Source organism: Chiroxiphia lanceolata, chromosome 3, assembly GCF_009829145.1.
Source record: "Chiroxiphia lanceolata isolate bChiLan1 chromosome 3, bChiLan1.pri, whole genome shotgun sequence".
NCBI lineage: Eukaryota > Metazoa > Chordata > Aves > Passeriformes > Pipridae > Chiroxiphia > Chiroxiphia lanceolata.
The window spans coordinates 89,984,730-89,997,828 of NC_045639.1; the positions used below are offsets into that span (position 1 = coordinate 89,984,730).

The 13,099-nt window shown below is 34.8% G+C and overlaps 1 protein-coding gene across 1 annotated transcript in view; it reads left to right on the plus strand.

Annotated features, from left to right (window-relative positions):
* EYS (eyes shut homolog) overlaps window positions 1-13,099 on the plus strand; it is an 852,398-nt gene that overhangs the window by 694,373 nt on the left and 144,926 nt on the right. The window contains exons 38-39 of the mRNA XM_032683211.1: window positions 2,826-2,990; window positions 9,782-9,935. Coding sequence (XP_032539102.1) covers window positions 2,826-2,990; window positions 9,782-9,935 — 319 coding nt within the window. The remainder of the gene's footprint in view (window positions 1-2,825; window positions 2,991-9,781; window positions 9,936-13,099) is intronic.

The window sequence follows — 13,099 nt, forward strand, 5'->3', positions numbered from 1 at the left end:
TAAATTGTGGACAAATAATCTTGAAGTTGAGTAAGTTTTTTTGAAAACTGTTTTATAAAAGACTTTTTAAGAGCTTTAGCTGCACAATGTACTGCTACATTATGAGTATTGAATTTCACTGCGGTTTCTGAAGGCACAGGACCTGAAGAATAAAAATTAAGGTTGTCTGCATAGAACCTCTCTGTGAAGGTATAGTGGGTTGGCTTTTGGATTTTTTTAGGCCTTCCTTAGCAATGGGGTCAGAAATCTAAAGAAGTATTCCATATCATTGCTTCCCGTAACACAACATATAAAAAGGCACAGATAAGAGAACTCACTCTCTTCTCTCTTCTGGTGGCTGAAGACGACAGGTCTCTCAGCAGATGGTCTTTGCTTATATAGGCCAGGGCCTGCTGCTCAGACCTGCCGTTATCTCCAGTCTCTTCGGGAGGCGTGAGGGAGTTGGTTGGTGCTTCGCACAGTTCTGCTCATTCAGGGAAGTATTTAATTCATTTCTTTTGTATTTATTCACTAGCTCTATAGTAGCGGTGTATATTTGGAGGATATTTGTTTTAGTGTTTTAGGGGTTTTTTATCCCTGTTTCCCCTTCTTTTTTCCCTTTTTCCCCCTCGGGAGCTCAATATCATGTGTACAATATATTCAAATTGTATATATAATTGTAAATATATATAGCTTTGGCTGTTTGGGTTTTTTTTTTACTTCTTCCCTCTCTGGGGAGTAGGTTCTTTTCTCTGGGTCTCAGCAATTTGGCAGAGAGCCAGCTCGAAACTTACACAGAAGGATAACAGAATCACCAATTTGTTGACTTTGGAAGGGACCTCTTGAGACCATCTTGTCCAATCACCTGCTCAAGCAGAGCAGGATCACCTAGAGCAGGTTTCTCACAACCATGCCCATTCAGGTTCTGAGAATCTTTGAGGACTGAGACTTGACAAACCTCTCCGGACAACCTATGCCAGCGCTGGACCACCCTCACAGTGAAAAAGAGTTTTCATGTGTTCAGGTGTAAGTTCCTGGTTTTGATTTGTGTCCATTGCCTGTCAAGGGCACCACTGAAAAATGTTTGGCTCCTCACCTCCATCCCCTCCAATTAGGTGTTTACAGACATTGATAAGATCTGCCCAAGCCTGCTCTTCTGCAGCCTTAGATGTCCTAGGTCTCTCAACCTTTCCTTATATGAAAGAGGCCCCAGTCCCTTAATCATATTTGTGGCCCTGCACTACAGTGGCTAGATCTCCTAATAATGTATCCCTTGAAAGTATGAATTTAATTAGACTAACATCATGGCCAGTCTTCGTGAACGAAGATTTGGGAAAGGTCATTACCCTTCGAGCCTGCGCAGTGGATTTTTTAGGTGAGACACAGTGTGCGCTGAGCTGAGCCCACCCTTTAATCCTGAGGTTCATCTGCCTGGGCCGAGCGAGCTTAGACGGTGGCAGTGAGGTCCTCAGGACGTAGGTTTGTTTAGAGTGACCTTCTCTTAGATGGATGGCCTTACAGGGCTGAACGAGCTCCATCTGCCTGGAGGAGCTCCCTGACCGGGAATCAAACCTGGGCCACGGCGGTGAGAGTGCTGCATCCTAACCACTAGACCACCAGGGGTCCTCAATTAGACTAACAATGCTTTCATAATTGTGCAGGTCTACTTCTGATTTTTAATGTCTTTGACTTTTACCTCACATTCCAAGCAGTTTTTCAACCCATGTTTTTTTCACTTTCTCCAACAGTCCTAATTTTTCCAAACCTATGACTTTAAAGCATAACTGCTTCTTGCTTTCCATCCTGACTTTCTTCTTCTGTCAGGGTGTGAGGTGTTTTTAATGACTGGCCTTCAGTACGCGCTTGTTTATCTGGGCACTTCATTTTGTCCTTTCTTCTGAAGTCCAATAAAAATGGCAAAGAATAAACCATGATCAGATTCACAACCAAACAAAAAATTAATAAAGTGAAAAAAAAATTTTGAAAAAAAAAAAATCCATGTATTAATCATGCTTATGTGTAATCACCAGTCACAAACCCATTGTATACCTTTAGTTCATTAAAATAAAAATGTATTTGAAAAAAAAAGTATTACCTGAACTCAGATTGTTTTTCTTGTTGGTTATTCCTTATTCACATCCCTAGTGATGAATTTGGGTAGTCTTTAAGGTGTTTTGCTCAAATAGAATGCTTAAGGCATCAGGAAGACATTCTGCCCAATTAGTTTTAGACTATTTTTCCTTACTTTAATGATATTATTATCATGGCTACAGGGTAAAAAAACCCCAAACCATAATGACTAAAGTAATTAATGCAATAAATGTTGCAAATGTTAAACCCTCAGAGTTAAAAATTTTCTCTTGTAAATATTCACTTCCTAGACAGGAGTAGTTTAGAGGAAAAATGTGCACGTTGCCCGATGGTATCCTCATCACAATTTCAAGACCAGAACATATGAGTATCTTCAAAATGAAGAAAACTTTTTTATTATCTAGAACTATAAACCAAAAGTACTTCACAGGGAAATCATAGAACAGAAGTTCTGCATGGCCACATCTGTAAAGATAAAAATTTGTGACGATATTTTGAAATTTATTGCATCTTCTAGTTGTAGTCCCTCCTATAGTGGTCTTTTCACTTCTGGTAATACGCAGATGCTAGAATATTTTCATTTTCTGCATATTTCATTTGAATATTTTATGCTCGGTGAATAAAATAGTTGATTACACTATTCACAGGTATGCAGGAGAATGGATATTTTAAAATGTGCTTCACTAATTATATTGCATTTTATTACTTTATTCTGTAATAAATTAATAAAATTATCTTTTTGTTATTCATTTCAGACACAACACTGTTTTTTCCATCCTTCACTGGAAATTCTTATTTGGAGCTACCTTCTCTGACATCTGTATCTGAGACCAGGACTGCATCTGGGCAGGAAACAAGCAATCTGACGACTCTGTACTTGACAGTGAAAACAACTTCTCTAAATGGCACAATCCTTTACAGTGAGTACCAATGATACTTGAAGCTAAGTATCAGTTTTAGCTCCTTCAGGTCCTTATTAACTTTAGTGTACATCAGCTGGTGTTTCCTCTTCAAAAGCAAAATGATTCATGAAAATGCAGTAGAAGCCTTTTGGTATTCTAATGCATGATGCATTATAAAATTCTAACCATTGTTCCTTGTGTTCCTCCGGAAAGTTCTTTAATTTATGACTCATTGAACAAAACATAACTTACAACTGAAAATGCTGCTTCCTGACAAGGAAGAACATAGTAAGCATATGACTCCAGTTGTAAGTGTTACAGCTCTAAAATACTAATGTTGAAGAAGTTTTGAACAACTTATTACAGAGAAACAGCTTCTCCAGAGTTGGGTTGAGTCTCACGTATTATAATTTTGATCCTGGTTCTGAATTCTTGATTTACAGAGCTATCTAAAGTTCTGCAATTTTGCCATATTTCACAGTATTTACTGTGATTTCGCACTTCAGAGGATTCTTTTGTGGTCCCCAGAGAGTTAATTCCAGACCTGGACATTTGCCTGTTAATACTACATAAAAAAGTTACTTGTTGCCTGCATATTTCATTCCTCAATATATGGCATAAACTTACTTAGACAGAAGTATGATTGTCACTAGTCAGCAAGAAAAAACAGCCTTCTCTGCTAGTTGAGTATATTATTGTATATTTTATCTTGCAATTTCTGTCTAAATAGAAAACATGGAAAGAGAGGTGATTTCTTCCTGAACCCAAGAAGAAATAGAAAAATATGTTTACTTGATAAATTTACTCCAGATAGGCAAAATGATTAGGAACATTCTCAGTTCGCTACAGCTTCCTAGGGTTTATCTACATAAAGAAATCTTATTGATATAACAAAAATAATTTTGATAATTTTTGTTGGTTTTACATTAATATGGAAGTAATATATGTGAATTCACCTGCAATATATACATATCAGTAAGCCAGGGTTAAAAGTAATATAAGCTTCATGGCCTTATTTAGTTATGTCTTTTATTATTATTTGTAATACATTTAATTTAGATGTAAAACACTGTTCCCCCCGACTGAACATTTATGGTATCTCAAGTCCTTGTGTGTTATAGCTGGGCTGTTGCTGCAGCTGCCTAAGCTACAGTGCTGCAGACTTTGCTAAGAATCATGGATAAGTGGTTATGTGGCAGTTCTTTATGTTGAAGTGTTTTGTACTTGTTAGTTATTTCAATTTCAAGAGGAGTTATTCACCCTTGAAGAAGAACTCAAGGAAGGTCACTGGAAGTACTTTGAATATATTTGGCATTTAGTGATTTTGTTTGTCTCATCAATGCAAAGTAACTGGCTTTCAGCCAAAGTTAAAGTAAACCTTGCTATCTACACGTAAGCCCTAAGTAAGCATCTCTGTGAAAAAAACCCCCTCCATTTTCTTTTCTAGATCACTTACTCATCCTGCATGCAACCTAATAGTGGTTCAGCTATTTCATCATACTGCCTGTGGAAAATTATTAATATGGTATTTTTGAGGTGTTCACAGAGATTTTATTACAGCAGTATTTGAGAACTTCACATTGTTTAGAACATTTGTCTTTCTACTTTCTGGAAAGATAGAATGGTATTAGTGGAGAACCATGCAGGTTTTTACTTTCCAGTTACCTGCATCTGGGACCTCCATGGGCAGTGTCACAGCTCCCTTCTTGTCCTTTCCTGAACCCAGAGAGAAGGAAGTAAGAAGGATGAGTGGTATGAGTTCAGTTATCACCCTAACGCTGAGCTGAGGTAGCTCTAGGACCTTGGGATAATTTTTACATGTTTTCAAGCAGTTGTTTCACTTTTTATTCATTGATTCCCAGTAGCACACCATACTTACATTCCCATTCCCTTTGTTATCCCTAAAACAGGACTTTAACTAACTTGAAAAACTCCACTCTTTTGGTGACCAGTAGGTTTTCTACCAAGCTTAGATTTCTGTAAAGCTAAAAAAAAAAAAAAAAGTAAAATTGGATCTCTTGCTGGCTGTGGAACACAGGCACAAAAAGTAATGGATGACTGCATATCTTGTAGAACTCTAATACTGTATTTAACATTAGTTGCTATTTAGCTTTACAGTTCTACTTAGACTTTATCAGGCTCTGTCCCCCAGCTTCTTTTCCTTTTTTTCACTCTTTCTTTTTTTGTTTTATGTCTCTCTGGTAATTAGATTCCTTTCCAAATAATAAAAATATTTGTCATGATTGTCCATATCAATATTTTTATTTAGTTTTACATGAATTTAAAATACAATATTATAAAAATTCTTAAATAAAAATCACTGTAGTGTTTTATGAATGAACACTATGTGTCTATACAGATTATCTGGAATTTTTTAATTATTTTAATTATTTCTGAACACAGGCCCCAAGCTCTTCTGTTAGATAAGTATATCCTTTGCATGTTCCCTCATATGCTCCCTCTGTTCTTCTTTCATCTCCATTTTTTGCTCCTTGCTCTGTCTTTCATTTTCCCTTCTAACAACTTCAAAAGAGGAGCTGCTGTTGTCAGCTGTTCTCTTTTTAATAGTAGTACAACTCGTGCTTCTGCTGCTGCTTTTTTGAAGCTATGTTACCATCAAACATCTGAGGAATGAACTGTCAGCAGAAAATAACTTGAGGCTTGTGCACTCACTAGGTACAAGAACTGCAGAATTAAAAGCATTAATATTTCCAAAATTTTCATATTCTGTTAATATACGCATGTTAACAATAGCTTCATGATCAAGGTTTCAGTAAGTTTTAGACATTCATAAAGCAAAAATCCTTTCAGTCAAAATAATTTTTTTAATAGGAAGAATATCACAGTAATCTGCTTCTTTCAGATGTATTTTACTAGAAAATAGTTACAGATTTTTATTACTTTTTTTTAAATTAGTCCACCTTCAGATTATGCATTTTACAAACACACCTGTTATTACCAGGTGGTGATGAGGCTACATCTGTTTCTCTGGCAGATAACTAGTAAACTTTTAATTACAGTGAGAAATCTCAGACAAGATGCTATTGATATATAAATAGATTTGAAATGGAAAGGATGCACAAGATTATTAAAGTCAGAGTCATAAAATAAAAAATTAGTGAATGCTCTAAAATTTCAATGCATTGTTGAAATACAATTAAGCAGTTAGTGCAAATATATATATTCAATATATATAAGAAAAATAAAATACCTATATACAGAAAAGAAGCCTACTTAACCGGCCAGTCAATGGGCAGAGTATGAGAATCAGCAAATGTACTAGGCATGTCACTTTACTAAATCACACCATACTGTTGTTGAAAATACTTTTCCTCTATGATGCCTTTATTAGCAAGGATTTTATCAATGTTTGGTTGAAAGTAACGAATGCCAAGGACTAACTGCTGTTTGTAGAGGTAGCCAAAAATAGATTTCCTGTTAGAAACACAGGGAAAGAGAGAAGACACTATAGAACCATAGAATCTTGAATGAGATTATAAAAAATTACTTTATATATCAGAGGCAAAGAAGCCAATGCAAGAAGAGTGGCTTTGCACATTATTTTTAGTAGATTATAAACCATCATCTGTTTTAATATAAAGAAAAATATACTTATAATGTTTTCATTATTTCAGTATGTATTTAAGAAACGTATTAATGATAACAGTTAACAGACTAAAACTATCTGGCCGTTTTGCGGTTACCTTATGTCTAAATTGTTGGTAGAATGTGAGAAGATTTCTGTTTAAATGTATCAGAAGAAAATGTTTTAATATATACACAACATTTGTGCCAATAAAGATTAGCCATCATTTGAGAACTATTTATTTGCTGAACACAGTATGCATTCATACACTCTTTATTCTATTCCTTAATGATTTTACTTGTTTGCACGATTTAATTTCATCAACATGTCAAAACAAATTGTGGTATTTAACCACAAAGCACCATAAATTGTAAGTGATCATAAAAACCTGATGAAGCTGTAAAGTTTTACTTCATCATTTTCGCTTTTAATAGAGTTGGCACAATGCTGCTCACAATCCCTTCAAGGACAGATTCTTTAACTTCTACTATATATGGTAGTCTATAACTTCTGACAATTGGATTTCAGATATCACAGCCCAGGTTTATAGCATTCCCTAAGGACAACATTTTCATAAGTTGTGCTTCTAAATTATTTCCTGTGTGCTCAGAAGCTCTGCTCTCCAGATCTACCCATATTCTACTTTCCTTTCTGAAACTAAAGATGGGTACTACAACCATTTCAACTGTAGTCTATTTGTCTCTTATTTCAGCTGGCATTCTCAAGCAGAATGTTTCACAATATCCCTCCTCCATGTCAAAATATGTTTTTACTTAATAAAGCATCACCCCACAGTTTAATGGAAATTTAAATCTGGTTTTTAGCTAGGCAATCATTTGAATCCAGTGACCACGTGCCTGTCATCACACTGAAACACAAAAATAGCCTACCACCTTGCAGTTTTCTGTGAAAGGATGATTACTGAGATCTGGTTTCTTTGACATGATCCTCTCACATAGTCTCTACTAAGGTCAATATATGTTATCCCTGATATTCAACAAGATTTTTTTCTCAGATGGTTCCTGATCTGTCAGTTCCCAGAACCCAAATGTTTTGTTTAGGACTCAAGCTTTTACTTTGAAGGTAACTGCCCACCATATATGCTAGGTAGTATATGCTCTTTCACATGTCTCCCCATGTTCACTATAGAAAGATTTAAAGGACTCTCCTTTCAAAGGACCTCATACCACCTAGCAAATAATATTAAGAACTCTAATAGTCACCTGTAATTGTGACTTAAAAGCACTCCCTGGATTTCAAGCAGTAACGCTCACTGAGGTTTCGAGGAATAATGCTGCTTTTTGGGGATCTGTCTGAGATTTTTAATTTACTGGCAATAATGAGGACCTTCTTCCAAGTCTTCACTAGTGGACAATGTGAATGGACAGAATTACTCACTGGGAGAAGAGAAAAAAGCTGTTCATCTGTAACTTCACTTTTTCAAGACGTTGATAGTATACACATTCACATCCCTCTCCCATTTTATTCTCTCTGACTTCAGTATATCTTAGAGATTTACTTACTGGTAGAAATTGGAAATGTCAGGAACAGCATGAGCAGGAAGGGGAGAAGATAAGGAAACAAATGATTCAATCAGTTATGTAAGGGTTAAAAAGTAGTGACTCTTTTAACAGCGATAGGGTAATACCTTTTGAAAGAGAATTATTGGACTATTGTAAAAGGAAATCATAAAAGTCAAAGGCATAAAATTCAGTCAAATTAAAATAGCTTGGATTTAATTAGGTATTCAGAATACGAAATATGTCTAAGCATAAAAGACTTTCAGTAGGTCATTAGGATTTGTAACAGACTGAAGAAATGCTATGTTGACTAGAAAGCTGCTCTTGAGGAGGGAGTTTATGTTGTGAACTGTTTCTACTACGAACTAGACAAAAGGAAATGATTAGGCAGTTGCAGACACTGTTACCTTTATCTGCTAAGAGATTTTTGTTTTCTTTTTGTTTTCTTTTTGTTTTGTTCCCCAAATTAAAGGTGATAATTTTCTCTTTACAAACCAGTAGGATTTCTAAGTCCCAAATCCACTTGCACTCTTTTTAGCTTTCAGAATAAAAAGGTTAAGGGATGTTCTAAGTTGTGACCTCCTCTAACAGCTCTAGGCCTGGCCTGCACAGCTGCTGAAAGTCAGCCCAGATCCCAGGCCTTCTGACCCACCACAGGGGCCTCCTACTCACCTGGCTCAGGGACACATTCACTCAACATTCACACACCCGTTCCCCAGGCACTCCACAGTCAGGGGTTCTCCAAATACCAGCATAAATCTCCCACATATCTGATACCCATGCCAGGACCTGGGGCCTTCTACCCACAGGTGGTAGTACATGAAACAAATATATGCAGTAAATTCAACTTCATGACCCAGCTATCAAGTCTTTAACTTCGGTTAAATATAGTAAAATACAGTGAAAAAACGAGATCAACATTTTAACAATTTGCCTTAAAGGGGAGTAAAAATTGTAAACAGAAAATGTGTCTTACCTTCTATGAGAAATAATTACAGTTAAATTCAAAGGACAAATTCATAAAAAATTACTCACCCAATATAATTTGCTACTATAGGTTTCAGTTCTTTTTTTTGTAGATGAACCATGCGCCATTGATCATTTAAATATAAATATTTTGCTGTCCTATTTACAGTTTATAATATACTATTTAGGGGAAGTGAACTTAGGCATCATTTTATTCTTAGTTTGAACTGTGCAAATAACATAGTATGTGTGATATTTTGTAGATAATTTTTGTTCTCAGCAAGTCTGAAATGTATAATTGATTGGGAAAGGTGAATTTTCCATAATCTTAACACCTCTTATAAGAAAATGTTCTGTTATGAATTTTGTTTTCTATAATTCATTTTAAAAATCTGAATGAATTTGATTTAATTTTTTTATTGTTACCTCTGTCACCTTACTGATAATGCTGTATATAGAGAAAAGTTCATCTTCAATTAAAGATCTCTGTAAGAATTATGCAACTACATTGGTAGTAAGTAAATTTTGTCTTTTGGTTATTTTCTTTTAACTGCTATCAATTGATACAGAGTTTGGGGTTTTACCTCACAGTCACTCAAGAAGAGTCCTGTATATGGATAAGAGTCCTCAATGTCACATAGGCATTATGGTTGGTGATGGTGTGCCAGTACTGTGAAATAGTTTTCTGAGGTCCTACACTTTCAGAAGTGTGACTATCTCCATTTTTGTTTTCAAAGCTAGTGAAAGGAATTTTGGAGAACAGTTTCTTCACTTGTATCTTGTGGAAGGAAAACCAACCGTTCGATTCAGCTGTGGAAACTCTCAGAACATTCTGACTGTATCCATCAACCAGTCTGTTAGCAAGGGTGTACTTGTCCCTATCACAATAAGGTAAGAATTTACCATGGGGTTACACTAAAAGAGTTTTAGTCATATATATTGAGCAGTAAAGTGTGATTCCACTTTTTTTTTTTTTCCACAATAAAGACAAGTCATATTGGAAAGCAAAATTATATGCATATTTGGAAACTTTTTTCATAAGATAATCTTGATTGAAAATATGTTTTAGTTCACATTAAAATTTAAGATTATTTCAGTCCTTTGGGGAATTTATGAATCTTTCAACCTCCAAATACTTTTACAGATACAGATGTTGTTTTGAGAACTGAAACAATTTAAACATAACATTGGAGGTTACAGATGGGGAGTTCATAATTTATGCTTATCAATTTACACATTGAATAAATTAAATTTGTTGTCAGAATTCCAGTGCTAAATATAGGACGGATTTATTCTTTAAGATGAAAAATTAAAAATGGACATACTAACAACATCTCACAATGCGGGGTGGACTTGGTGATTTGCAAAGTCTTTTCCAAACTACATTATGATCCTATAAGCTGTCGTATCTACATATGCAACTGTACTGTCAGTGTTATACAGTGGTGGCTGAGCAGTACTGTCATTTTACACCTAGTACACACAATAGTTCTCAGGATGGTTAATGTACCATTTTGAAAAAGTATTAGTATCATGCCTTGGTAATGGATTAACTCTTTTCTAGTCATAGAATTTCATATGTGCAAGACAGGTAAAAGGTAAACAAGAAATAATATAAATGTTGTGTTATATTTACGTTAGTAATGTTAAAGAATGGTAAAGTATTCAGTCTTCAAAATCATTTTAGAAATAATTCTGACACCCATATAAAATTTCAAATTACTGTGATTAGGATAATATTTTATTTCTTACGTAGTTAAAGTATCAGAGATAATTGGTGCACCTAAACTGGAAATATTTGTGAGTTGAGGGAACTTACTGCACAAATTATTAAATTAAAGGTAGTTCTAGCTAGGACTATTTTTACTGGTAGAGGATAGTATGTGAAGGAGACTGCAAAATTTGCCTTGAAACATGCACATCAGACTTCTCAAAATTACCTCTTACTATAAAAACGGGAAAATAAAAGCATAATCTTAAGTTTTTTTGTGTTTGCCTTTTGAGCTGTTTCTCTATGATGTAAATGTTGATAAATTCTAAAATTATGGAAATTTATTATCTCAGTATATAGAGTAGATTGACACTGGGAAAAGAGGCTGTTTGGGGTGGGGGGTGTTCGTTAGATTGTATGCTTACCCTGTAAGCTTTACCACTTCTTTTAGGAAAAAACTTGTGTTAAAATATAAATCTTCTTTTCAATATAAGCAAGAATCTGCCATTTAAGAAACTGTTTTATTTCCATCTTATATTTCTTCTCAGCCACAGGTCTATACATTACTCTTATGCTCCATTTAGAACAGTATTTTTTTTTCCTTTTATGCTGTCTTAGTGTTAACATCTAGTATTAATGAAGCAAAGTCACATAGCATACTTTCAAACTGAATTATTTATTAGATGACAATGTATTTATTTTAGGATTTTTGTACAGGTTGTAAAAGTATATAAAATTTACAAAGGAAATTCTATCCCTTCCTCTCCTTATGATCTGGCAGATATAGAAGTTTTTTCCCTGGGAAAGTACTTGATAGAGGTATACAGTTTGACACTAGTAAACTATTCTAAGGGATTTTTTAATCTCAGAGACTACTCTTGTGTGAGACATTGGTCAGGTGATTGTCTGCACTGTATCAGCTGTGGTAGCATTGCCCCTGTTTCATAAGATTAAGATATTAAAATGTTGTGCGGATTTCAAAGCCGAATAATATCTTAGCAAAAAATGCAGCTAAATGGCAATGAAAAGATTGATTCTAGTCATAGAGTTCAAGTTCATACTGAAAAATAAATTTACTTCCATCTTTTTCTACCTGAAAATTAACACCTGTGTATTTATGGCTTCATTCTCCATGTTGTTACACTAAAAAGCAATGTCAGTTCAATTTACACATTACCTTTGTTTATTGCTATTTTATACTGCTATCTTTGAAACAGTGGCATGCTAAATAACTTGTAAGGTATGATTGTAGACTATGACTGGCAGGGATTTACATGCATTTGAGTTTATGGTCTTGGCCTTCGAAACGACTAGTGATTATTCTTGCAAGTTCTTCTAAAATTTGAAGAAAGCAGTATATCCTTCACCAAGCCGCAATGAAATTATGATCCTTCAGCAAGCATCCCTAACCTCTGCCAAAGGAAAAAGCAAACTTAAGAAGGCATTTGTGGGCCTCCAAGATCTTGTATTGTAGGCAATAAAATATGAATCTATGACAAAACCGTTGATTTGTGTTCTCAGTGGCTGTTGGAGATCTTTTCCAACCTAAATGTTTCTGTGATTCTTTCACCTTCTTTTCTTTATCCTCAACATAGGTAATTCACTGAGCTTTTTATGGCAATAGTGTTAAGTGGAGGGCAGAGGAGCCATGTGTTTTGGCCATTATTTTTTCCTTTTAATACGATTTTAAAAATGCACTTATAAATTCATTTTGATTTTTATAATTTATAGTTGGTTAAATTTATTCTGATATAAAAGTGAATTTCCATAATTAACTGATTTTAGATGGTTTATTCCAACGTGGCTCACCACAGACCCATTCAAAGTATATGATGTCACAATATTTTCATGTTCTCGTTCATAGTGTGTCATTCTACTTTTAGCTCAGATAAAAAAATCTGTATCACTATGTAAGTGATATCCACTGTGTTTTCTTACTCATGAATTAGGGAGTTATATTAAAGGTCATTTGAGTTCCTACAAGGACTTGTATTCCAAAGGCTGAAACAACAGTTTAAAAGCTAGGTGTTAGTTTTCTTCAGTCTCTCTCAAATACATTCATATCAATATGATATGAATGATATTTCATATCAAATTTTAAAACGTGCACTGTATTAACAATAGTACTAATAGTACAGCACTGTCAGCTGCCTTTCCTGAAGTGGCAGGCATCCAGACCTCACTGAACTGGGCTCTGAGTCACAAATGGAGAACTGTGACCTATCTGAAACCACAGAGACAACGTAAGAAAGTAATGTATATTTACCATATTTCAAAGAAAAAAGTCTTTGAAAAAATATGGGGCTGTTGATTACTTATATTATTTAAGAAAAATTCTAATTAG